Raw genomic sequence first — 26,007 nt, 5'->3', positions numbered from 1 at the left:
TACTGAAAAGTTTTAAAATACATTTTATCTTTGACAATCCCCCCTCCCCCCCTACCTATCCCTCCCTTCCCCTCCCCCCCTTTCCCCCCTGCCCCCCCAGAGCTAAGTACAGGGTATAAAAACAAATAACAATCATAAACATCCATATGCTACCAACAATAAATTCTTAGATCTATCACTCTCTAGCTCATATAAGATAACTACAAACAATACTAATATTACATATAAAGAAAAAATATATATAAAGAAATAGATAGGAAGACTTATTCAAATGCTAGATGAAACTTTTTAGTCCCATATTTGTTCTGGATATATTCAATCCATTTTCTCCACTCCATAATATAACGTTCTTGCGAATGATCTTTCAAATAAGCCAAGATCTTTGCCATCTCTGCCAGGTCAGAAACCTTTAAAGTCCATTCTTCTATAGTCGGCAATTCCTCTTTCTTCCAATATTGACCTATTAAAAGTCTTGCTGCCGTAATTAAATTCAACATCAACTTAGTGTCCACAACTGTAGCATCTGTAATTATACCCAACAAAAAAAGTTGCGGACAAAACTTTATCCTTTGCTTGAAAATCTTCTGCATATTCCACCAAATTTTTATCCAAAAAGGAATTTTGATTCAAATATGGGTTTGGGCATGCCACTATTCTTTCTTTCTTTCTTTCTTTCTTTCTTTCTTTCTTTCTTTCTTTCTTTCTTTCTTTCTTTCTTTCTCTTTCTTTCTTTCTTTCTTTCTTTCTTTCTTTCTTTCTTTCTTTCTTTCTTCCTTCCTTCCTTCCTTCCTTCCTTCCTTCCTTCCTTCCCTCCCTCCCTCCCTCCCTCCCTCCCTCCCTCCCTCCGATTTTGGAAATGGGTTGTAATTTTCTAAAAAAACACAAATCTGAGATTTTAATGCAATTCTGGCTAGTTCTTTCTAAGCCATGGCACATTGCCATCCTAACTGCAAAAACTGCAAGGATCTTTTGGACAGGTTTCTTTCATTTTTTTATTGTATTTTTGTAAGTCCTGGCATTCCTATAAAAATTCAAATCCCTTTTCTCCTATGTTTGGGCGGTGCCACTCTAGCTACATACCAACAACCTTCACAGCTTGAATAGCAGGAAATAAAGGGAATGATTCTGTACAGAAAAACAACTTCAGGAATGCAAAATGTCCTGTAATTAACACATTAATCTTTAGGTTACACATCTAGCTCTGCCTAATGCCTATGCAACAAAAGGGGAGCAACAAACACCAAAAGTGATAATACCTATCAAATCACCAATGCAAACTGCTAAGCACATTGATTTGTGCTTTAAATTGTAAGCCGCCCTGAGTCTTCGGAGAAGGGCGGGATATAAATGGGATTTAAAAAAATGTTTTCCATTTTTCTTTTTTCAAGACTTCAATTTATAACTAGAATCTTATTGTATTGGCAGTAATAATTAGCATATGCTAAATATTTTGTACAGTACTAGTTAATGGAATTAAATCTGGATTATTTTGTTGTTAATGGGAACAAAACACACAATACCTTCTGTATACTAGTGGAAGACAAATGATGAGACATCATAAACCCTATTTACAAAAAGGTTAAATTCTCACTTTTACCAAAAAGAAAATATAAAATATTTTCATGACCAGGCACACACGTTAACAGACTTACCTTCCTTCGTTAACCTTTACTTTGTCTCCAAGGCATTTGAAGTTTTCAATGTAATTAACAGTGCAGTTGATACGATGCCAATCTGGTTTACATATGTCCAGAAAGTGAGGCCTCAGTCTACCTATTGAATATTTGGCAATGTCTGTCAAAGACTGGCTAACAGCTGCACCAAAAAGGAATGTTCCCAGAGCCTTGTAAATAGTAGCAAGGTAGCTATTTCTCACAAATGAATTAGAGTGCAAACAGTTGTGATATACCGAAAGGGCCTCTCCTATGATTATCTGGAATAAAAAAGAAAAGAATGTTTTAAAAATTGCAACAGAAGTAAAACATGCTCCATACTCAAGTCTGAACATGGGCTTCCAATGAACTAGGTGTTAATTAAGCCTATAAAGGTTCTGTAAAACTATTTTCAGTCAACCTTCCGATGACTAGTTCATAGAATGATCGAAAACAAAGTGAAGGAAATATAAACTTTCATTTTTCTGTTCCTGTCCTGGTTTTAATGAACAGATAACATGAACTAGAAACCTTCCCCTCTATCCTTACCACCAGACAAAACACTGCTTCCCGGAAAATACAGCAGTGGTACCATCAGCAAGGAACACATTTAACTTTTCATCAAATTTCCACTCATTCTTAACCTTTTACTTAAAAGAAATGGTTTCTTTGCCAAGAACTTGATCGTTCTGGAAATTCAGGAACCAAGTGAAAGGGCTAGACAACAATGTTCTTGCCAGAAATGTTAAAGGCCAACTTTTAAACATGGGAACCTCCCAGGCTTCAGCTAGATGGAATCTTTTAAACCGGACACACTTCCTTCAGAATATAATGGTTTCCCAAAACAAAAACAAAGGTGCCAAAGGTGGAAATCTAGAATTATGGAAAATAACAATTTATAGTGTTGGTATTCAACTTGGCTGGAAGTATTTGTGCTTATCTTTTATAACTGAAGTTATAATGATAAGTGGAATGTTAATTATAACCATCTTATTTGAATAAAATGTTGCAAGTTCTAACTATGGATGGGTATCAATTGTATCAATATTCTATTATGCTTTTATTGCCAAACTTTTATCATCCACGTTTATTTCTCATAAGTTGCCTTGAGGAAATTTTGCTCTAGAAAGTGGTCTACTTCAAGGATTATTTAATAATACTAACTTTGTATACGATGCTTCAGCTTTAGTTTTTCCTGTGTAGTGGCTTATAATGGTTTAGTAAGTGGTAATCTAGGAAATATTGATATCTGATTGAATTATACAAAAGCTGGACTTTCTAAAGTTCTTTGGAGAATGGAAACAACTGTCTTGGGGTCACATGTAAAGACAGCAACATCAGCACTGGCTAACAAAAGAAAAACCGGCATAGTCAATTTCCTGTATTATTCTCAGGCTTAGAATAGGTGGTAAACCATTTTGGGAACATCTCCTCAAGGAGTTTCATTACATTTCTAGGCAAAATCACTTCTTAGAGAAGCTATATTTTATATACAACTTCATGGAACTTTACAGAACATACAAGATACTTAATCTTGCCCTGACATATTATTTATAGTTTAATATTTTATGTCACACTTGTTGCATGCAGTTTGATTACCACCTTGTCAGTTTCAGGGCAGGGATTTAATTAGCACTACTGTCAGACTATTATTTTGTGGCTACAGAAACTCCTCAGTCCAATCCAGTTAGCAGTATTTTACTCAATGGTTCCATCAAAGCAGCTTGTTTAATTGCTGTAGCTATTTCAACTCTAAAGCAGGACTAAATATTTCAAATTAATTTTGAATCCTTATGTGATTTGCTGATCTCTTTTGTCTACAAATTACTGTGCTTTAATGGTAATTTGGTATAAGCATCTTGGTTCACGAAATCTATAAACCAGAAATTTGACTTTCCTCAAGAAATCATAATTTGGCAATGAAGTATTTAGCTTCCATTTTTAGGAAAAAAAATAATTAATGCAGTTGTATCTATTTGCTCAGAAACTGGGCTAATACCTTCTGTAATGGTAAACCATGGTAATATTAAGGATAATAAATTTAAACAGAAGGAAAAAACGGAAGATGAGTTACATAGTTCTTAAATATGAGTGAATTTTAGTTTATATCTCTTGGAATGTGTGATAAAGGTGACTGGAGATATCAACTGAACTTCAGTGATGTCTACAAATCAGTATCAATGGTAGTAATAGGTGGCTATTTACAGTATTGTCTACAAATGTTTTATGATATGGTGTCCTTTCCAATTTTTCCTGTTGCTCAAAAGTCTTTCACAAAAATAACAAAAGCAACCAAATTCAATATAAGCCTTATATGGATAAGACACCAAGAAAGAAGTTTCTTATATCAGGAGCACTAGAGGTTCCATTTTAGTTTCTAGATTGTTTGAGTCCAGCAGCTGAATGAGTCAGAATGTCATAATGCTTTATTAGTTAGGGATGTGGAAACAATATTGATTGGAAGGAAAAACATTAAGATTGTCTCTCCATCTTCCCTACATGTTGAGATATTATACAGGCTGCCAGAGTGGAACACAATCATGCATTTCTACAAGATAGCATATTAAAAGGCATATGCACCTATGTAGCTAACCACAAGACATTTCTATTATGCCCCATGAAGTGTTCTTTTTAACAATGCGGCTACTCACTGAATTAATAATAGCAATCTTATTACATCTGTGATGCAAACTTGATAATAATATCTCTCACTATGTAATATTGATTTTAAGGGTCCTAAGGAGTGAGTAGACGTAGCTGCCTTTATAACCTATTCCTGCAGTGATTCCGTAGAATCTACTTGCCTTCTGAGAGCATGATGCTGAAAATAAGGTTATGAGCCAGCAAGAATAGAAATGTCACCACCTAAGATAACAGTGTAGAATCTGTTCAATAATGCATACCATATCTGAACTTAGCCTACGTTTGCTGAACATACTTGGTAACTGGATTCCTCAGGATACAAAAAATCAATACCAAAATATTTTATGGACATTTCACTCCATGTGGCAGCAACAGTTTGTGAGCTCAGTTGTCCAATCTGACTACTAAGAGCAGACGTATCTGAACTCCAAAACTCTGGATGAATACTCTTCTTACTGTATCATGGTAATTCGGATGTTAACAGCCCAGTTTGCCTATTTTCATTTCATCTTGGAAAATACTTGAAATTGTTTTTTCTATCTTCATAATGTCAACATTTAAAGGCTTTCCAGTTAGTTAAATGCTTCAATCTATTGTTCACAAAGGAATATAAGCTGCATCTGATTTTAAAGAGGGAAGAGTCAAAAAGCCAGTTTTAGGCATTGAGTTATATTTTCCAAAATATAGTAGAATACAGTATGTAGTAAATATATAGATTAGATAGTTAATAAAGACTGGAAAAATCTAGACTGGAAGACAGCCGTTTTTAAAAATGCATATGGGGGGAGGAGGTTAGAATGATTTCTCCATTTATGTTCTTGACATTCCACACAGGTCTGGAAGCTTTTTAATAAAAATAAAACAACAAGTTGTTACTTCAGGCTCCACAAATGCCAAGTAAATTGCCCAATTCTTCTGATTTACAGTATTTTCTATCCAACATATATGTGAAGCTAAGCACAATGAAATATCTGTACTTGTTCATTTATTTACTTATTCAATTTCTATAGCAATTTCTGAGCAATCTTGGACTAACATAGTAAATTTCACTGTTTTGAATTATTTAAACATATTTTAAGCTTGCCTTTTTTTCTATCATACAACAGAACACAAATGTTTAGGCACACCTAATAAAATTATACATTTCAATGAATCTGTAAGTAAATAGAAGTTGACAAAACCTGTACATTGGACAACGGTAAATGTGACATCTTCCTATAAATCTGAATGCATGTTTTTTATGAACAGTCATTACCTATTCAAAATAAGAAAATAACACCTATGGCAAGTGCAATAATCTGATTGACATTCCTTCGATTTTTACCACCTCCTTTGGCAAAAATCAATAGTCCCTGACCCAGAAAAAAAGTTGGATATTTCAAGAAGACAAGGGGGACTTCCGGTGGCGACGCGACTCTAAAGACAGCCATTTCTAGGCTGTCCGCTCCGCGGCTTTGTAGAACCGCCGAAAACAGCGCCAATCAGCTGTTTCGGCGGTTCGGAAGCCCCCTCCTTGGGAGAAGAGGAGGGGGTGAGTACACAGGTAGGGGTTGAACTCTCCGGGGCCACCTGAGCTTAAAGTTTGGGCGGCTGAAGGATCGAGCCCCCCCGAAGCCTGGGTTTGCTCCGGGCTGCGCAGCGTTTCTGCTCCGTGTTTTTGGGAGCAGAACAAGGCGTTAGCAACCACCCCTGCCAGCAGGAAAGGATTTGGGAGTGCGAAGATGCAGGCAGAGCGATACAGGAGATCAAGGTGAAAGTGGACTTTTGTTCTTTAGCTCAACGGATTTTGCAGACTCTGAAAGTGAAAGTGCATAGCAAGTAGAAGTGGGGGAAAATGGCGGCTAAATTTTCCAAAGTTCTCAGGAGTGCGGGGGCTTCCCCGGTGCAGCAGTCCTCATTACAAGCTTAATTGCCCCCTGCATCTGCTCCAGCATTGAAAGTTAAAGATTTGCAGGATGCTTTGGAAAAGTACTCACAACAAATAGCAGATATTATAGATGAAAAGCTGGATGACAAGTTGCCAGAAAAGTTAGCTGACGTTATGGATGAAAAGCTGGAGGAGAAGTTCACAGAAATGAGGGCAGACATCTTGCTTGCACTTCAAGGTATGGCTTTATGTATTGAACGCTTGGATGAAAGAGTGGAAGATCTCAGACAAAATAATTCCAGATTAGAAGCAAAAATGTTAGAGACTGAAAATGTGGTGGATAAAATTGACAGTGACTTGACCTTGGTCCAGTACCATGAGATGGAGTTTGCTATCAGGATCAGAGGCTTAAAAGAGAATCCTAAAGAAGATTTGAAGCAAATAGTCTCTGAGGCTTTGGAAGGGGTACTGGGACAGTCAGCAGCTGAAATTGTGGGAAACATAGATAAAATCTTTCGTGTGAATTCATGGAAAGGAAGTTACCTAGAGATGTGGTTGTTTATTTTACAAAGAGAGCAATCAGGAATGAAGTCATCCAAGTTTCTTATAATACTAAGCTTGTGGTTGTTGAGCAAGAAGTCTTGGTTCTAAAAGAGATCCCTCCAAGAATCTTAAGGAGAAGGAAAGACTTTGCTTTTTTGGCACAAGAGCTTAGGAGACGTGATATCAAGTTTAGATGGGAGATACCAGTGGGTATGGTGGTGATGTATGAAGGCACGAGACATCGTCTTATTACAGTGATGCAGGCACGTGATTTCTATAGTAATGTTTTAAAAGCAATCCCCTTACCACTTTTGGAATCTACAAAGAAGAATGGCGAGGGAAAGCCTCAAGACGCTGAAGGAACAACCCAGGCAGATGAGAAAGCTACAGTAGTGGATCAAATTACAGTCACCACAGAAGAGAAAGAAAATTTTTCAATATTTAAAACAATTTAGGACTGATGTTATTTGCTTGCAAGAAACACATATTAGGGCTATGGACCAAAAGTACTTATTGAAGTCTAGATTGGGTACACAATTTATTGCTTCTGCAATGAGTAAGAAGAATGGAGTGGTTATTTATGTCAAGAATACTATGACAGCGGAGTTAATAGAAGCAGATAAACAAGGAAGATATGTTATAATAGATTTGTTGCTAGAAGGCAAAAAAACACTTTTGGTTGGACTGTATGCTCCTAATCAACAACAAGCTGATTTTTATAGTTTATTACACAGCAAGATCACTCAGTTGGATTATAAATCTTTTATTTTTATGGAAGACTGGAATGGCGTCTTGGATGTACAACTGGACAAGTGTAGTTCTTTTAGGCGTACCCCAAGTCACGCTAGATTGCCTAAATCTTTTTTTGAGATGAAGGATGATTTGGAGTTGCGAGACATTTGGAGAGAAAGACATTTACAAGAAAAGGATTATACTTTTTTTTCTGATAGACATCAATCTTTTTCCAGGATTGACTTTATACTAACGACTAATGATTTTTTTTCTAGGATCAAGAAGATAAAGAAAGAGGTGAAAGAGGTGAACGAATGAGGTGAAAGAGGTGGTCTTAAAATGCCCAATTTTAAACTATACTATGAAGCTGCTGCGTTGTCAGCGATAAGTGATTGGATTAATTTAACACAAGGGAGATTATTAAATCTTGAAGGCCACGACTTGTTATTTGGTTGGCATGCATATTTATTGTATGATAAGAAGGTAGATAATGTGTTTAAGGTGCATATTTATTAAGACATGCTTTGTTGAGTTTGGAAAAAGTATAGACATAAGTTAAATTACAAGATACCTTTATGGGCAATACCAAAACACGCAATAGAAAACATAAATGTTGGGTTCAAACATGATGTGATTACATATAAGGAAATCCTAAGTTTGGAGAGGAACGTATGGTGTTTGAAGCCGTATAATTTTCCACGAGAAGAGAAGATTGTTCAAACCTGGTTTCAATATGGGCAACTACGGGCCAGGTGGAAAGAAGATCAGAAAATTGGTTTTTCAATGACTGATGAAAATCTGGTAAAGCAAATTAGAAATCAGGGTCCAGCACATATCAAACGGATATATCTTGCATTGATAGAAATTGACTCAGAAACAGAACTTGTTAAAGATTGCATGATAAAGTGGGCTCAGAATATTCAAGAAGTTATTACAATGGATACTTGGGAAAAGATCTGGGTGAGGAACGTAAAATTTACGCAAGCTCAAAATTTAAGAGAGAACTTTTATAAAATGTTTTATAGGTGGCATTTAGATCCTAAAAAGCTTGCAAGTATGTATCCGAACTATCAACCTAAATGTTGGAGATGTGGTGGCGAAGACACAACGTACTTTCATATATGGTGGACCTGTAAAAAGGTTAAAGCTTTTTGGATTAAAATCTGGTGGAATATGCAGAAGATATTTAAGAAAAGGATAAAGTTTTGTCCGCAATTGTTTTTACTGGGCATAATTACTGATACTACTGTTGTGGACACTAAGTTGATGTTGAACTTAATTACGGCAGCAAGACTTTTAGTAGGTCAATATTGGAAGAAGGAGGAACTGCCGACTATAGAAGAATGGACTTTAAAAGTTTCTGACCTGGCGGAAATGGCAAAGATATCGGCGTACTTGAAAGACCATTCGCAACAACGTTATATTACGGAGTGGAAAAAATGGATTGATTACATCCAGAATAAATATGGGACTAAAAAGTTTCATTTAGCATTTGCATAAGTTTTGATGTGATATTAGTATTGCTTGTAGTCATTTTATATGAGCTAGAGTGCGATAGACTTAATAGCTTATTGTTGTTAGCATATGGCTGTTTATGATTGTTTTTACTTTTATACCTTGTATTTAGCTCTGGGAAGTCGGGGACGGAGAGGGGGGAAGGGGAGGGGGGAGGGTCGGGAAGGGTTGGGTAGGGGGTGGGGGGGAGGGGCTGTTAAAGATAAAATGTATTGAAAAACTTTTCAAAAAAAAAAAGAAGACAAGGATTTGAAACATACCTCCCTATCATCCATACAGTACTCAAAGGGGAAAAAAATACCAAATTTTTGGAATGTCTTCATAATCCTCCATTTTGAATAATATTTAAAATCTGTAGGAGCTTTCAAACAAGCAATGCATTCAAAGATGTATTAAAAAGTTTTTAAACTAGGGGAGAATGGAGAAAAAAATCAAAATGCAAAACCAGAATGATTTGGAAACTATTATTCCTGCCAAAAGGAGTACAATAATGTACTGACAGAAAGGGCATCTGGATTTCCCTATCTGTCATATTCATTGTTTTTTTATTTGGAATCTGTAAACATAAATAGTAAGTATGCATTTATATTTGAGGAAGGATGTCATATTTAATTTCATACTGTGTGTCAGATTCTGTTTACCTAGAGATTCGCTGAAACATACAAATTAATCAGGGGTGCCTGAACTTTTTCATAAAACTATGGTTCCTCTGCTTATATAGTTTGATAAGACATTACACTAGAAGTCAAGAAGACTAGCAATTTTTTTAGTAATTCAGTTTTCAATACAGAAAATTAGGTAAAAATCCTTCAAATGGCTTTTTATAAATGCTTAGCATAAGTTGGAACAAACAAGGCAAATCCTTTCCTCATGGTTATAGAACGTTGAGAAGATCCTTGACTAAAATGGTTTGAAACTACTTTTAGAACAGTCAGTAATAAAATAGCAATATTTTAGAACTACTGAGATCAAGCTATTTTTAGTTAAACTTAAAAGAGCAAAAGAACAGAAATCAGAAGGAAACATTAATCCATCGACTTATGCTGCATTTCTGCTGCAAAAATGTAAATCGTGTTACATGAAATCATCAACAGTCACTTTTCCCACTTCTTAAAAATGCAGTAATAAATGTTGTCTCTCTTTCAATATGTACATATCTGGGATTTTAAAAATGGGCATGCAAGGCATTTTATCCACACAGTCATTAAGAAAAATGCCTGCTTTTATGTCATATAACTATTGTACAAACATTTCAGTATAAGAAAAAGTCTTACAAGAAATAAGCTAAACTATAATAAATGTGCAGCATAATATTAGGGATCCCCAATTACCTGTCTCAATGCATTAAAAAAATAAAATTCAAATATCAGTATGAGATCCACTTGATTGAGCAAACACAGAAATGGTGGCAGATGGAACTCCAAAAACATTCTCTCTATAGAGGTCATTAGTTTATTTCTGCCTCCTATAATGGGAAAAAGAAAAAGAAAGAAAGAAAGAAAGAAAGAAAGAAAGAAAGAAAGAAAGAAAGAAAGAAAGAAAGAAAGAAAGAAAGAAAGAAAGAAAGTCCCATTAAATTAAACAAGTTGGCAGTCTCCTATATCTCTGGTGATTAAGTTGCAGATGTTCCATGATGCTTAAATAGCTAATTTAAAATAAAAGGCAAAGATACAAAAATATTAAATACCACAATCATTCATCTAGACTCCTATAGAAGATCCATGTAGCTTATAGATTTGGCAGCTGGAACCAATAAACTTTTCATAAAGACATAAAAGTACCACCTTGTTATGGCCATTTGAAAGACAATTTTCTTTCTTTTTCTTTGGCATATTTTACAGGAAGGGTGGACAGGAGAAGAGAGAAAAGAATATTTAGCTTATCCTTAAGACTTGTTGTTGTTAGCTGCGAAGTCGTGTCTGACCCATCGCGACCCTATGGACAATGTTCCTCCAGGCCTTCCTGTCCTCTACCATCTTCTGGAGTCCATTTAAGCTCACGCCTACTGCTTCAGTGACTCCATCCAGCCACCTCATTCTCTGTCGTCCCTTTCTTCTATTGCCCTCAATCTTTCCCAGCATTAGGCTCTTCTCCAGTGAGTCCTTCACAAAGTATTTGAGTTTTAGCTTCAATATCTGGCCTTTTAAGGAGCAGTCAGGGTTGATCTCTTCTAGGACTGACCGGTTTGATCGCCTTGCAGTCCAAGGGACTCGCAGGAGTCTTCTCCAGCACCATAGTTCAAAGGCCTCAATTCTTTGGCGCTCAGCCTTTTTTATGGTCCAGCTTTCACTGCCATAATTGCAACTGAGAAGACCATAGCCTTGACTATACGCACTTTTGTTGACAGGGTGATGTCTCTGCTTTTTAGTGTGCTGTCTAGATTTGCCATGGCTTTCCTCCCCAGGAGCAAGCGTCTTTTAATTTATTGGCTAGTCCCCATCTGCAGTGATCTTGGAGCCTAGGAAAATAAAATCTGTCACTACCTCCATTTCTTCCCCATCTATTTGCCAGGAATTGAGAGGGCCGGATGCCATGATCTTGGTTTTCTTAATGTTAAGTTTCAACCCATGTTTTGCACTCTCCTTCTTCACTCGCAACAAGAGGCTCTTTAGTTCTTCTTCACTTTCTACCATTAGAGTGGTATCATCTGCATATCTTAGGTTGTTGATATTTCTTCCGGTAATCTTAATTCCAACTTTTGATTCATCTAGCCCTGCCTTTCTCATGATGTGCTCTGCATATAAGTTAAACAGGCAGGGCAACAGTATACAGCCTTGCCGGACTCCTTTCCCAATTTTGAACCATTCAGTGGTTCCGTGTCCAGTTCTCACTGTTGCTTCTTGGCCCACATATAGGTTTCTCAAGAGACAAATAAGATGGTCTGGTACGCCCATCTCTTTAAGAACTTGCCACAGTTTGTTGTGATCCACACAATCAAAGGCTTTAGCATAGTCAATGAAGCAGAAGTAGATGTTTTTCTGAAACTCTCTAGCTTTCTCCATGATCCAGCATATGTTGGCAATTTGATCTCTAGTTCCTCTGCCTCTTCGAAATCCTGCCTGTACTTCTGGTAGTTCTCGATCCACATACTGCTGGAGTCTAGCTTGTAGGATTTTAAGCATAACTTTATTAGCATGTGGAATGAGTGCAATGGTGCAATAGTTGGAACATTCTTTGGCACTGCCTTTCTTTGGAATTGGAATGTAAACTGATCTTTTCCAATCTTGTGGCCACTGTTGAGTTTTCCAAATTTGCAGGCAAATTGAGTGTGGGCACTTTTACTGCATCGTCTTTTAAGATTTTGAATAGCTCAGCTGGAATACTGTCACCTCCACTAGCTTTGTTGTTGCTAAGATTTCCTAAGGCCCACTTCACTTCACATTCTAGGATGTCTGGCTCGAGGTCAGTGACCACCTCATTGTGATTACCAGGGACGTTAAGCTCATTCTTGTATAGTTCTTCTGTGTAATTTTGCCACCTCTTCTTAATCTCTTCTGCCTCTGTTAGGTCCCTGCCATTTTGGTCCTTTATCATGCCCATTTTTGCATGAAACGTTCCCTTCATCTCTCCAATTTTCTTGAAAAGATCTCTGGTCCTGCCGGCGGGTATCACCCAGGGTAGGGCCTTCTCAGTGGGTGCGCCTGCCCTGTGGAACCAGCTGCCTGCGGAGCTTAGGACTGCCCCCACCCTCCGTTCATTCCGCCGGGACCTGAAGACCTGGCTCTTCGAGCTCTCTGGCCCAGGCTGAGAATATTTTTAATTTTAATTTTAACTGGGTTTTAATTTTCTCAGGGTTCTATTTAATCTCTTTTAATTTGTTTTAACGTTTGTATTGACTGTTTTTTAAATGCCCTGTAAACCGCCCTGAGTCCTTCGGGAAAGGGCGGTATATAAATCTAAATAAAATAAAATAAATAAATAAATAAATTCTATTGTTTTCTTCTATTTCTTTGCACTGTTCATTTAAGAAGGCATTCTTATCTCTTCTAGCTATTCCCGGGAATTCTGCATTCAGCTGGGTGTATCTTTCTTTTTCTCCCTTGCCTTTCGCTTTCCTCCTTTCCTCAGCTATTTGCAAAGCTTCCTCAGACAGCCATTTTGCTTTCTTGCATTTCTTTTTCTTTGGGATGGTTTTGGTTGCTACCTGTTGTACAATGTTGCGAACCTCTGTCCATAGTTCTTCAGGCACTCTGTCTATCAGATCTAATTCCTTAAATCTATTTGTCACCTCTACTGTATATTCAACAGGGATATGATTTAATTCATACCTGAGTGGCCTAGTGCTTTTCCCTACTTTCTTCAGTTTAAGACTAAACTTTGCAAGGAGAAGCTCATGGTCTGAGCCACAGTCAGCTCCTGGTCTTGTTTTTACTGACTGTATAGAGCTTCTCCATCTTTGGCTGCAGAGCATATAGTCAATGTGATTTCTGTGTTGACTGTCTGGCGATGTCCATGTGTAGAGCCATCTCTTGGGTTGTTGGAAAAGAGTGTTTGCTATGACCATCGTATTCTCTTGACAAAATTCTATCAGCCTGTGCCCTGCTTCATTTTGTACTCCAAGGCCAAACTTGCCTGTTATTCCGGTTATCTTTTGGCTTCCTACTTTAGCATTCCAATCCCTCATGATGATAACAACATCATTTTTTGGTGTTAGTTCTATAACGTGCTGTAGGGCTTCACAGAACTGGTCAATTTCATCCTCTTCAGCACCGGTGGTTGGGGCATAGACTTGGACTACTGTGATATTGAATGGTTTGCCTTGGATTCGAACTGAGATCATTCTGTCATTTTGAGGATTGTATCCCAGTATTGCTTTTCCTACTCTTTTACTGACTATGAAGGCTACTCCATTTCTTCTGAGGGATTCTTGCCCGCAGTAGTATACCTGATGGTCATCTGAATTAAATTCACCCATTCCTGTCCATTTTAGTTCGCTGATACCTAAGATGTCGATGTTCAGTCTTGTCATCTCTTGTTTGACCACATCCAGCTTGCCTTGATTCATGGATCTTACATTCCAGGTTCCTATGGAGAAAAAATCTTTACAGCATCGGACTATCCTTTCACCACCAGACATATCCACAGCTGAGCGTCCTTTCGGCTTTGGCCCAGTCGCTTCATTCTTTCTGGCGCTACTAGTACTAGCCCTCTGCTCTTCCCCAGTAGCATATTGGACGCCTTCCGACCTGAGGGGCTCATCTTCCAGCATCATATCATTTTGCCTTTTGGTACTGTCCATAGGGTTTTCATGGCAAAGATACTGGAGTGGGTTGCCATTTCCTTCTCCAGTGGATCACGTTTTGTCAGAACTCTGTGCTATGACCTTTCCGTCTTGGGTGGCCCTGCACGGCATAGCTCATAGCTTCATTGAGTTACACAAGCCCCTTCGCCACGACAAGGCAGTAATCCATGAAGGGGATCCTCAAGACTATCAGTCAATAAAATAAAGAGAAGTACATTTAAAGATTCAGTGTTTAAAGGTTCAGTTATCATATGTTTATTTGGATCCACTTAAGGATAACTCAAGCTTTAATGATAAATTAAGAACAAATGCTATGCAGTATTCTCTATACACAAGATCCTGAGCAAGGTGCTATACAGACCAGATAACTGTCACAGAAATTGTTTCTTTCAGAAGGAAAATCTTCCAGCATGGCTTACCAATTTTTAAAGTCATTTTTTGCCTCCAACCTTATAACTGAAAATATAACAAAAAGGAAAAGGATGGAGAGACAGAGGGAGAGCAAAAAAGAAACTTAAAGAATAGATCATAAGATCACAAAAAGTCATAGTTAGGTGATACAGAAATGGGTAAGATAGCGTGGCCATTTCCATTAGGTGATAATTCAGAGAGAGACAAAGTGAAGTCAGTCTTTAGCACAGTAGATGGGATCAAATATTTATTCCCTCTTTCTTTCTGGATTTGCTGAAGATGCTAATCTCATTTGAATTTCTTCTCAGCTTCACACCCAAACCAAGTCTTCCTCTCATTATCGTCCTTTGCAGATAATTTAGTCCACAAAGAGAATCAAGAAATAGGGTGGATACATTTGGGAAGGACTGCAATCTGTTGTTTACAGATTAAGTATATAAAATAATTCCTCAAGGATTTCCTGTGGGACTTGACTTTGGATTTTTGCCCTACAGGAAATCTACCAGGAACGAACACTAGCTTTTAAAAATCCACAAGATCATCAGTAGGGTGACCATGAGCCAAAATGAAGTGTCCATGCTTCTCCTGGTTCCAACTGCATGATGGGTGTGGGAGGGGATTTTATTTACTTTAGAAATATTGGAGAGAACAAAAATATTTACAGAGCTTAAATGTTTTAAGTGCACTATATTTATTTGAGAAGGGGAGGGGGGAGGGGAAGAGGGGCAGGAGAAAGGGAAGAGAAGGAGAAGGAGGAGAGCCTTCTCATATATCTTCTGTTACTATTAATAAAGAAAAGTTCCATCTATATACATATATACATGTATACATATATATATCCATATATATGTATGTATGTATGTAAATGTAAATGTAAATGTAAATGTAAATGTAAATGTATATGTATATGTAAATGTAAATGTATATGTATATGTATATGTATATGTATATGTATATGTATATGTATATGTATATGTATATGTATGTTTGGCAATTGGCCCGATTGGAAAACCATGCCTCATACTGGGGAAAAAAAGAAAATGTGTGAGTTTATCCAGATTTACTTTTACTACAATCCTGGAACATGATTTTGGACTTGGATTTCTCTTTCTGTGGAAATTCCAGAGTAAATCATTTTCCAGATCAGAACACGTCAAAGATGAAAAAGACATTTACAAAAGGACACTGACCAGGACACTGCCTTTACAACTTCAGGGGTAGGGTATGCAATATATGAGACTGTTCATTTTCAGCTATAATTTTGCTGCTTCTCCCTTGTGTATTTTTTTCAAACCAAACAATTTAAACCTAGTATTAGCTCCTCTAATTCTTTCCCATAAAATAAGACTTTGCATGCGAACAGGTTAATAAAAGCTTTAAGAAACATTACATTTTGCAGTTTAAAAAATGTACAAGAATTCTGTGAACAAAAAAAAAAAAACCTCCACCCAAAACAATTTCTTTTTGTCCAAATGAAAGGCTTAAACCAGTGGTATCTTTCTTCCAGCCACCAAGTACCATCTTTGATACCATATTTACCCAATAATACAAGATACGGCAACTTCCAAATACAGTCTAATGGAGGAAAATGAGGGATAAAACTTACAACAATTATATCGAGAGGAATAATTATCCCCGCTAACAACTGATATGAAATGGTGTCATCTTTGTAAGGGTAGTGGATGGATTCATCATTACAGAACATTCCTCGTTTGAAAGGAGCACCCCTCGCAGTCAGAATTGCAAAAGGCAAGGCAGCTAGCAAAAAGAATAAGATAATTGTGTTATACAGGATGTTTTAGAAATTTTTAACCCCAAGCCTTTCTATCCAGAGCCAGGAGCAAAGTCACGGAGGCAACATGCAGCAAGTTGGATTATTTTCGAGACATACTAGTGTGAAACATACTTTGAGGCTTATAGTATAATAAAATCTAGTGTAGGCAGTAGTGGGATTCAGCCAGTTCACGCCAGTTCAGCAGAACCGGTAGCTAATTTTTTGTTGCCCAGGCCCAGAATGGACATTTTGAAGCAGCATCCCCACAGACAACCGGTTGTTCACATATCTGAATCCCACCACTGAGTGTAGGAACAAATTGACTTGTCTGACATCTCTTCACCCATATAAAAAGCCTGAAATCTACATTCAATTAGCATTATTAGATTTGTCACCTGTTCATCTGTTTCTTATTGATAAATTATTGATAAATAAGACATATTTAGGATTTTCTCCAAGTCAAGACTTTTCCCCAGAGACAGGTACTTGCAATTTGAAAAATGGGATTGGTAAATATACCAAAGCAGGATATAAGAAGAAACAAGCAGAAGAACATGGAAAACTTGGTCACTGATTATACTGTAAAATGCTTAGGACATTTTTGTTTGCTTCTTCCTCAAACATTTCCTCCACATATTCATCTAACATGAACCTAATTTTGCTGTAATTAACATACAGGAGAGAAAACAGTAATTATAAAAACTGTAGAATTTCAAAATCTGAGCTTGAATGAGTGTATGTACCAAATTTAATTGGCATTGGCTTAAAGGAATCTACTGAAGAATTAACTGACACAGTAAATCAAAAGAAAAATAAAGACACCTGTCAGGGATAGGGCTCAGTTCTGATTTATCCAAAGACATAATATGCTCTCAATTTAGCAGGCAAGGTCATACAGTCAGATGGAAGCTGTAATGTAATATATTTGGGCACATTAGGAAAGGTTGATCCAAGATTACAAATCTGTTCTGTAATTCAGTGTGCTGCAAAAGATGCAGCGTGCTTTACAGTACCAGAGGTTACATGAATTCTGGAACCAAGAATGAGGCATCTAAATACTGCATATGTTCAGTCTAGCAGGAAAGTATCAAGAAATCCAGTTCAAAACCAAATGTTTGAAAATCATAATAAAGCTTTACTTGCTAAAGAAAAAATGAATTTCCTTTAGTTAAACTCAGTTCTTGCTAATATCCATGATGGTTTCTTTATAGCAACAAGGAAGCAGTTTGCCACTGCATTCCTGAGATTTTTTTTAAATTTCACATTCCTGAATTGATATAGAAAAACATCTATAAAAGTTAAATGAAAATGCCACAGAAGTTTCTAAATACTAATAAACAGCATGAACCTGAATTATTGCACTCTGAATATACAACACCACAATCTATTACCAACAATTTAAAAGTTTGTTTTCACCAGATTTAAAAAAGTATCAGCTATAAGACTAATTCCATATACTAGAATAAACTCATGTCCAGACAGTGCTTAGGTTTAACTATAAATGGAAAATTCCACAATTAATTTGGATTTGATTTGTTTCAATAAAATTATCACAGAATTCCAAAGATACAACCTTGGACTCAAAAAATAGAGGAATTCATTAATTTCCTCACAAGACAGAAATTATTTTTATTCAGCAAAACTGTTAAATGTTAAATAAATAGCCAGAATATTCTCCGGGATCTTGAACCATAAGTATTATTCCCCCCAGAAACATTTATATATTACTCACATTTAACTCATTGCTTAATAAAATGCAGACTGGGAAGGTGGAGCAAGAGACAAAGCATGACATAGTCATTTTTACCTTTTATCTTTAATCAAAACTGAATTTTCATGTAATTAAGGTAGCAAAGCACGACCATGCAAAAGGCTTAAAACCTCAACACAGATGTTCAAATCATCTTTTTAATACTAGAAAATCAAGATTTGAACTTGGAGCTAGAAGCCCAAATACTGCATATAGTGGAATTAACTTTAGATGTATAAATTATGGTGAAAAGAACAAAAGGTGCAATAATTGTAATCTATGATAAACTGTCAGTTCATAGTTACTCTTTAAACTGTTCTCTAGATTCTAAAAAGTAGCAATGATGCAGCTTGATATGGAAAACATTCCCAGATTGCAAAAAAAGTCAGAAGTGGGCATACATGTGGACATCACAAAAATGTCAATTTTTAGAAAATTTCACCATTTTATATATATATACATAATCCTCTACTTATGATTGCAATTGGGATCAAAATTGCCATTACTGTACTAAGATGATTGTTAAGTGAATCATGGTTGTAAAGTGAATATGGCTTCCTCCCATTGACTTTGTTGGAAGGTCTCAAATGGTGATCACATGACCCCAGGACAACCATCATAAATCCATGCCAGTTGCCAAGCACCTGGATTTTGATCATGTGACAGTGGAGATGCTGCTATGGTCGTGTGAGGACCAGCTGTAAATTATTTTTTCAGTGCTGCTATAACTTACAGTGGTCACTAAACACAAGATTGTAAATTAAGGATTATCTATATTTCAACTCAGGCTGCAAAATATTCCACTTGGCCATGTTTTATTTATTTATTTATTTATTTATTTATTTATTTATTTATTTATTTATTTATTTATTTATTTATTTATTTATTTATTTATTTGATTTATATACCGCCCTTCTCCCGAAGGACTCAGGGCGGTGTACAGGGCAACAAAAATAAGAATACAGGATACAAGATTTAAAGTTAAATGATTGTGTCCAATGTAGTAGGTTAGTTAAAATAATGTTAAAACGCAAACCCATCAGGCCAGGCCGGCTTGTTCGAACAGATATGTTTTTAGATCACGCCGGAAGGAGCGAAGGTCGGGGGCCATCCGGAGTTCAGCCGGTAAGCGGTTCCAAAGGATTGGTGCACCCACCGAGAATGCTCTCCCCCTGGGGGTCACCAGCCGACATTCTCTGACCGGTGGTACCCTGAGGAGGCCCTCTCTGTGGGAACATACAGGACGGAGGGAGGATGATGCCGGCAGTAGGTGCTCCCGTAGGTAATCCGGACCCATGCCATGTAGGGCTTTGTATGTCATCACCAGCACCTTGAATTTCACCCGGAAGGCAACTGGAAGCCAATGCAGTTCACGGAGCAGAGGTGTAATATGGGAGTATCGGGAGACCCCCAAAAGAACTTGCGCAGCTGCATTCTGTACCAGCTGAAGCTTCTGAGTGGATCTCAAGGGTTTTGGGGGTTGTTTCAGTCAAATCTACCATTGAATACATTGGCAAAAGCATTTAAAACATTTTCTAATACAAAGCTTAGGTTTATTTGCATTAACTGTAATTTTTTGATTCAGACAGGAAATGCTAGATTTATTCATGGTGTGATTTTTTTTACACCTTCTTGGAGGTGTTGTTTTATTCTTGCAAAATATTGCTATAGCATAGAGAAGATTAAAAAAATGTGACATACCCCAGGGCTCTCAAATATGGTGATCACTAAACCAAGGTATGTATCATGTCCAATTGATTACAAGGTATTACCTGACTAGGCAGCCACACCAAAATTCTAAGAACCCCTTAGCTTGTTTTTCAACTTCACCATTTTTTAAAAAAATTAGAATTGCCTTAAAAATGTTATTTTGTGCATTTAGAAATGTGAAATGTGATTATATTAATATAATTTCCCCCTTTTCTGCCTATTTATTTATTTTTTATTTGGTTTTTTGTTAACTTGGATAGCTGTATTTTGTGTAACTTTTGTGTATTTCTTTTTGTGGGTTTTTTGTATACTGTTTTCTTTTTGTTTCTTTCTGTAAAATGTGTTAAGAAAAATAATTTTTAAATGGAAAAAAATCAGTATTGTTGTGCAAAACATTTCAATAATCCCCAAGAATTATGAGAATCATCATGTTTCAAAGAAGCACATCAACTGCATACTTACAGTAACAGGAAAATACAACCAAACTTCATGCCTGAGCCTACGCACACAGACCCCACCTTTGCAAATATTTATTTACTAAAATCACATTTTACATTTTAGAAGTATGTTTGCTATGTCCAAGTTCTTCTATAATTGTGATGTACGAAGTAGATTTTTACCATTTCCCCAAAGCTGTTTCCATGTGGAATTCAGCCTACTTCTCATTTGTGAGGAGGAGAGGTTATGCATTCAATTGTGTCTGACTCTTGGCGATTCTTTGGGCCCGGTCTGTCCACCTCTCATTTTTCTTGACTGTTATAGCCTACCATAGACCTGAGACAAGTTCTAACTTCAATGAACAAAGTCCTCACAATTCTATAAAGGGCACATTTTGTGTAGATGTGCCTCTTTATATGAAAGAATCTTAATAAACTGATGCAAGCATTAACAGACATCTTTACTCAGTCAATGGAAATAAAGTTTAGAAAGACAATATATTACTATTTTGAATACACCGTGTTTCCATTATACATTTAGCTGAATTAGTTAAAGACCTAATGAACTCATTTCCATTTTGTGCAAACCTCAGCTAGGTTTGGTTTATGTGTAACTAAGTGTGTTTGGTTAATTTATGATGTATTGTACATACTTTGCAAACTCAGGCAGAAAGTTAATTCAGAAACTAGGTTAAACATGTTCTGTGAGCACAACCTATGCATGACTAACCTGAGATACACATGCCATTCACCTAACATATCTGAAAATAAGAATCTGATGAAATTATAACCAAGCCATAGACATAGGCTCATACATATTCTCCATGAGTTTGTAAAGAATCAAACATTGCTGGGATCATTTTCAAGAGTGGGGCATTTTCTCTTTGCTATTAGTCCTCACTTGCAATCCATCAGGTTCCCCATCTTTTCAGTTTTTCCATGTTTCCACCAGCCATTCTGAACAGGAATAGACAAGTGAGATCTACAGTTAAAAAGTGTGAAGCATTCTTATTAAATTGGGGTTTTTCCTAGTATCTCAAATTCATTCCCCATCTTACAATGTATGTTGAATCCTTATGATGTTGTAAGGTCCCCAATCCCATATTAATTTTTATACCCACTTTATATCCTTTTGGATTTTTGTTACCATCTCCGTAACATCTACCCTTAAATGCAGGAAATAAAAGGAATAATGTAGCATGCAATCAAGCTCTAACTTGTTTAGGAAACTATAGTGTTACCATGCCACACCATCCCTAGCTAAAGCAGTAGCATTCAAAAGGCTTTTACAATCCATTACTCAACTTTTTCCATTTAAAGGCCAAAAGTACAAAAGTTATTTGTTTAGCATATGTACACACTCCACCGAACTCTACCACACTAAACTCTACCAGAGAATTACCTATATGATATGATGCTTATAATACCACTTAACAATGATAAGTTATTAACACATTTAATTACAGACAAGGGGAAGAAAAGAAAGAAGCTTCTATAGCAGGGGTGTCAAACTCAATTTCACTGAGGGCCGCATCAGCATTGCGGTTGCCCTCAGGGGGCCGGGTGAGTATGGCCTGGGTGGGCGTGGCCTACTGGGTGGGCGTGGCTAGCGTGCGTATGGCCTACTGGGTGGACGTGGCCAGCTCTACATCGTTGGCATCAAGGGTGCCTATGGGGGCCTGGGCAGGAGTGGGACAGATCTGAGGGTCTCTGGCAGAAGGAGGGTCTCTGGGCCAGGGCCAAGGCAGTGGGGGCCGTTCCCTCACTGTTTCCAGGATGGCTTCATGGGCCGCATGAAACCACTTCGCGGGCCGGATCCGGCCCCCGGGCCTTGTGTTTGACATGTCTGTTCTATAGCCTAGCAACATTAAAAGGACATTCTGAATGGCTTTCAGAGCATTCCAAATTCAGTCTTTAAAGATGCTTTGGAACATCCAGGACTACAAACACAGCAGGTCTTCCCTTCTCAAAAATGGATCATCTTCCAGAATACAATAGTAGTGCTGCTGTTCAGGACCCATTATAATCCATCAATTGCTTTCTCACAGTGGCTAATTAGATGAAGCACAAAAAAAACCCTTCCAAAAAGACTTCAATTCATTTTCCTATTGTGGAGAGATGCAGAGGGAGTAGCCCTTTAAGGGAGGCGTTCTGCTCCACAAGCAATGCAGAACAATACTCACCTGTCTTCTTCAGTTCATGTTCTGCATAACAAAATGTTTCTTCTAAATGACTGCCAAGATAAGAAAAACTTATTGGGGGGCACTGGAGGGTAGGGAGGAATAATAAATGATTCTATTAATTTGGCTCCCAAGTCTAGTTTAGTTTCAAGCTTACCCACAAATAGAGCCATTGTTAAAAAAGAGAGAGGTATAAACATCTTCTGTAAAATCTCAAAACTAATTACAGGTAGTCTTTGACTTACAACAGTTCATTTAATGACTGTTCGAAGCTACAAGGGCACTGAAAAAAGTGACTTACGACCATTTTTCACACTTATGACCAATGTGGCATCCCCCTAGTCACGTGAATTACATTTGGATGCTTGACAACTGATTCACCATTATAATGGTTGCGGTGTCCCAGAGTCATGTGATCTCCTTTTGAGACTTTCTGACAAGCAAAGTCAATAGGGAAGCCAGATTCATTTAACAACTGTGTTACTAATTTAACAACTGCAGTGATTCACATAACAAACGTGGCAAGAAAAGTAAAATGGGGCAAAACTCATTTAACAAATTTTGGGGTCAATTTTGGTCGTAAACCCAGGGATGAGAGGAAAGAAGGGGTGGGGGGCATGAGAAAAATTACTGTGGCTCAATAGCTACACCATAGTATTCCTGTCTGGCAAGGAGCTTAATGGAGCATTTATTGGAAGACGACATGCTGGATGAAACCCTGTATATAAACACTCATAAAGGTAAAGGTTCCCCCGCACATGCATGCTAGTCGTTTCCGACTCTAGGGGCCGGTGCTCATCTCCGTTTCAAAGCCGAAGAGCCAGCGCTTGTCCGAGGACGTCTCCATGGTCATGTGGCCGGCATGACTAGACGCCAAAGGCGCACGGAACGCTGTTACCTTGCAACCGCAGTGGTCCCTATTTTTCTACTTGCATTTTTACGTGCTTTCGAACTGCTAGGTTGGCAGAAGCTGGGACGAGTAACAGGCGCTCACTCTGCTACACGGCACTCGAGATTCGACCCGCCAAACTGCTGACCTTCAGATCGACAAGCTCAGCATCCTAACCCACTGAGCCACCGCGTCCCTGCCTATAAACACTCATATCACAGGGCAAATGTGTAGCATTTTTACATGTTACACATTTTTACATGTTATACATGCCACAAAGAAGAGGGAGCCAAGCTATTCTCCAAAGCACCTGAAAGCAGGACAAGAAGCAATGGATGGAAACTAGTCAAGGAGAGAAGCAACCTAGAACTAAGGAGAAACTTCCTGACAGTTAGAACAACTAACCAGTGGAACAACCTGCCTCCACAAGTGGTGAATGCTCCAACACTGGAAGTTTTTAAGAAGAGACTGGACAGCCATTTGTCTGAAATGGTATAGGGTTTCCTGCCTGAGCAGGGGGTTGGACTAGATGACCTCCAAGGTCCCTTCCAACTACTACTTCTTTCTTCTTTCTTCTTTCTTCTTTCTTCTTTCTTCTTTCTTCTTTCTTCTTCTTCTTCTTCTTCTTCTTCTTCTTCTTCTTCTCCTCCTCCTCTTCTTCTTCTTCTTCTTCTTCTTATTATTATTATTATTATTATTATTATTATTATTATTATTATTATTATTATTCCCAAGAGTCAACATAATTTGGAGACTAAAATCTCCACTTCTAAGAACATTTTAAAATGTTACATAATTGAACTGCACTGTTAGTTCAGCTCTATTTCTTTTAAACACTATAATAATAATATTTATTTTTATTTATATACACACACAGTTCTGCACCTCAAAAATAAAAAAATTACCTGATGGAAATGAGTTTACTTTGCAAAAAGAAATTAGATGAGACATCAAGCGCAAGTTTGACTGGCTTCTAACATGCAATTTAATTTTCTGTATTCGTGAACTTTAAGTTTACGCTTTTAGCTGTTCAAACTTTCAATGAATACAGGCAGTATGATTCCTTTTATGTCATACGAGGATTCAAAAGGTCACCAGCCCATGGGAGCTCACAGATGTAGTGCCTATCCTTTGTATATTTTTCTCATTTTTGCAGAATGTTCTTTCCATGTAATACATGCTAAAGATAGGCTTCATGCTATTTAGTTGAACATGGAGAATCTTTTAAGTTACTGATTCTACCTTATTGGGAGGGAGGGAGGAGCTTACCTAATAATTTGAAAAAAAAAACCAAGTTTAACACAGGCTGGTGTTAAGACAGATTCTCTTTTCCTCTTCATTACATTGAGCATGCCTGATGGAACCATCTCAGAAAATTCAAAGTCTTACTTAACTCTTGTACAGAACACATTGATTATAAATAAACATTCTCAGACAATGAGACTGGGTTTTCAGGAAATGTACAGATCTAATCATGTTACAACACATAATGATAAAGATACCCTTATAGTATTCATGAGTAAGGTAGTACCATAATATGGAGCAGAGGCTAGTTTAAAGGCAGTATATTATTTTCTATGTAATGATTGCTAAGAAGCTCTAGCTATCACTTGTTTATGGATAAGTATGTTGAAGTGCAGAATTGAAATAGGTGATAATTGTGGAGTTTTTATTATGTAATTTCAATTATTTCAAGTACCTTTGAAATCCCTCCATTAAAGATCAAAACCCTAAAGGTTTTTTAAGCTTGAATGGAAAAAACAAATCTGCAAGATTCCACCGTCATGTTGATTTGCAACGCTTCTCATTCAGAGGTTCGGGAAATAACAATTGACGGAAATGTCAAAGCTCCCATATGACAGTGTGTTGAATTCCAAGAAGATTTTCAGTGTTTTGGAAAATCTTTAGGAATGAAATTAAAAAGTCCCTGACCACTCAACCCAATACAGCACAACCTAAAAAGATGCCATACATCAAGAATATCTCAGAAACCACAAATAGAGTACTACAATCACATGGAGTCAGGGTAGCACATAAGCCAACTAAAACATCCTAAGTAAACCCAAAGACCCAGCAACCCCAGAAGAAAAAACATCATCTACAACAGGGGTGTCAAACTCAATTTCATTGAGGGCCGCATCAGCATTGCGGTTGCCCTCAGGGGGCCGGGTGGGTGTGGCCTGGATGGGCGTGGCCTACTGGGTGGGCGTGGCTAGAGTGCGTATGGCCTACTGGGTGGGCGTGGCCAGCTCTACATCGTTCGCATCAAGGGTGCCTATGGGGGCCTGGGCAGGAGTGGGACAGATCTGAGGGTCTCTGGCAGAAAGAGGGTCTCTGGGCCAGGGCCAAGGCAGTGGGGGCCGTTCCCTCACTGTTTCCAGGATGGCTTCGCGGGCCGCATGAAACCACTTCGCGGGCCGGATCCGGCCCCCGGGCCTTGTGTTTGACATGTCTGATCTACAACATACAATGTAAGAGCTGCAACAACCCTATGTAGGACAAACAGGCAGAACACTGGCAGAACGCATCCATGAACACCAACTGGGAGTCAAAAGGTATGACAAAAATTATTTAATTTCACAACATATAGACAGATTTAAACAAGCAAGCTGAGAGAACACCAAGGACCCCTAAAAAAAAAGTAAAACAGCAACAAAAGATG

General features: G+C 37.6%; 1 protein-coding gene across 5 annotated transcripts in view; it reads right to left on the bottom strand.

Moving 5' to 3' along the window:
- PLPP1 (phospholipid phosphatase 1) overlaps positions 1-26,007 on the bottom strand; it is a 90,824-nt gene that overhangs the window by 40,263 nt on the left and 24,554 nt on the right. For 2 of the 5 annotated variants that reach the window (XM_083355543.1, XM_083355546.1), the window contains exons 2-3: positions 16,212-16,363; positions 1,653-1,933 (exon numbers count right to left, since the gene is read on the bottom strand). In XM_083355543.1, the coding sequence (XP_083211669.1) occupies positions 1,653-1,933; positions 16,212-16,363 (433 nt within the window). Of the gene's footprint in view, positions 1-1,652; positions 1,934-10,283; positions 11,428-16,211; positions 16,364-26,007 lie in introns of those variants that run through there. The other 3 variants (XM_083355545.1, XM_083355544.1, XM_083355542.1) reach the window with 3 other exon arrangements.

This window comes from Vipera ursinii, assembly GCF_947247035.1.
Source record: "Vipera ursinii genome assembly, chromosome: 2".
Classification (NCBI taxonomy): Eukaryota; Metazoa; Chordata; class Lepidosauria; order Squamata; family Viperidae; genus Vipera; species Vipera ursinii.
The sequence above is the reverse complement of the archived record's forward strand: the minus strand, read 5'-3'. Positions and strand labels throughout refer to the sequence as shown.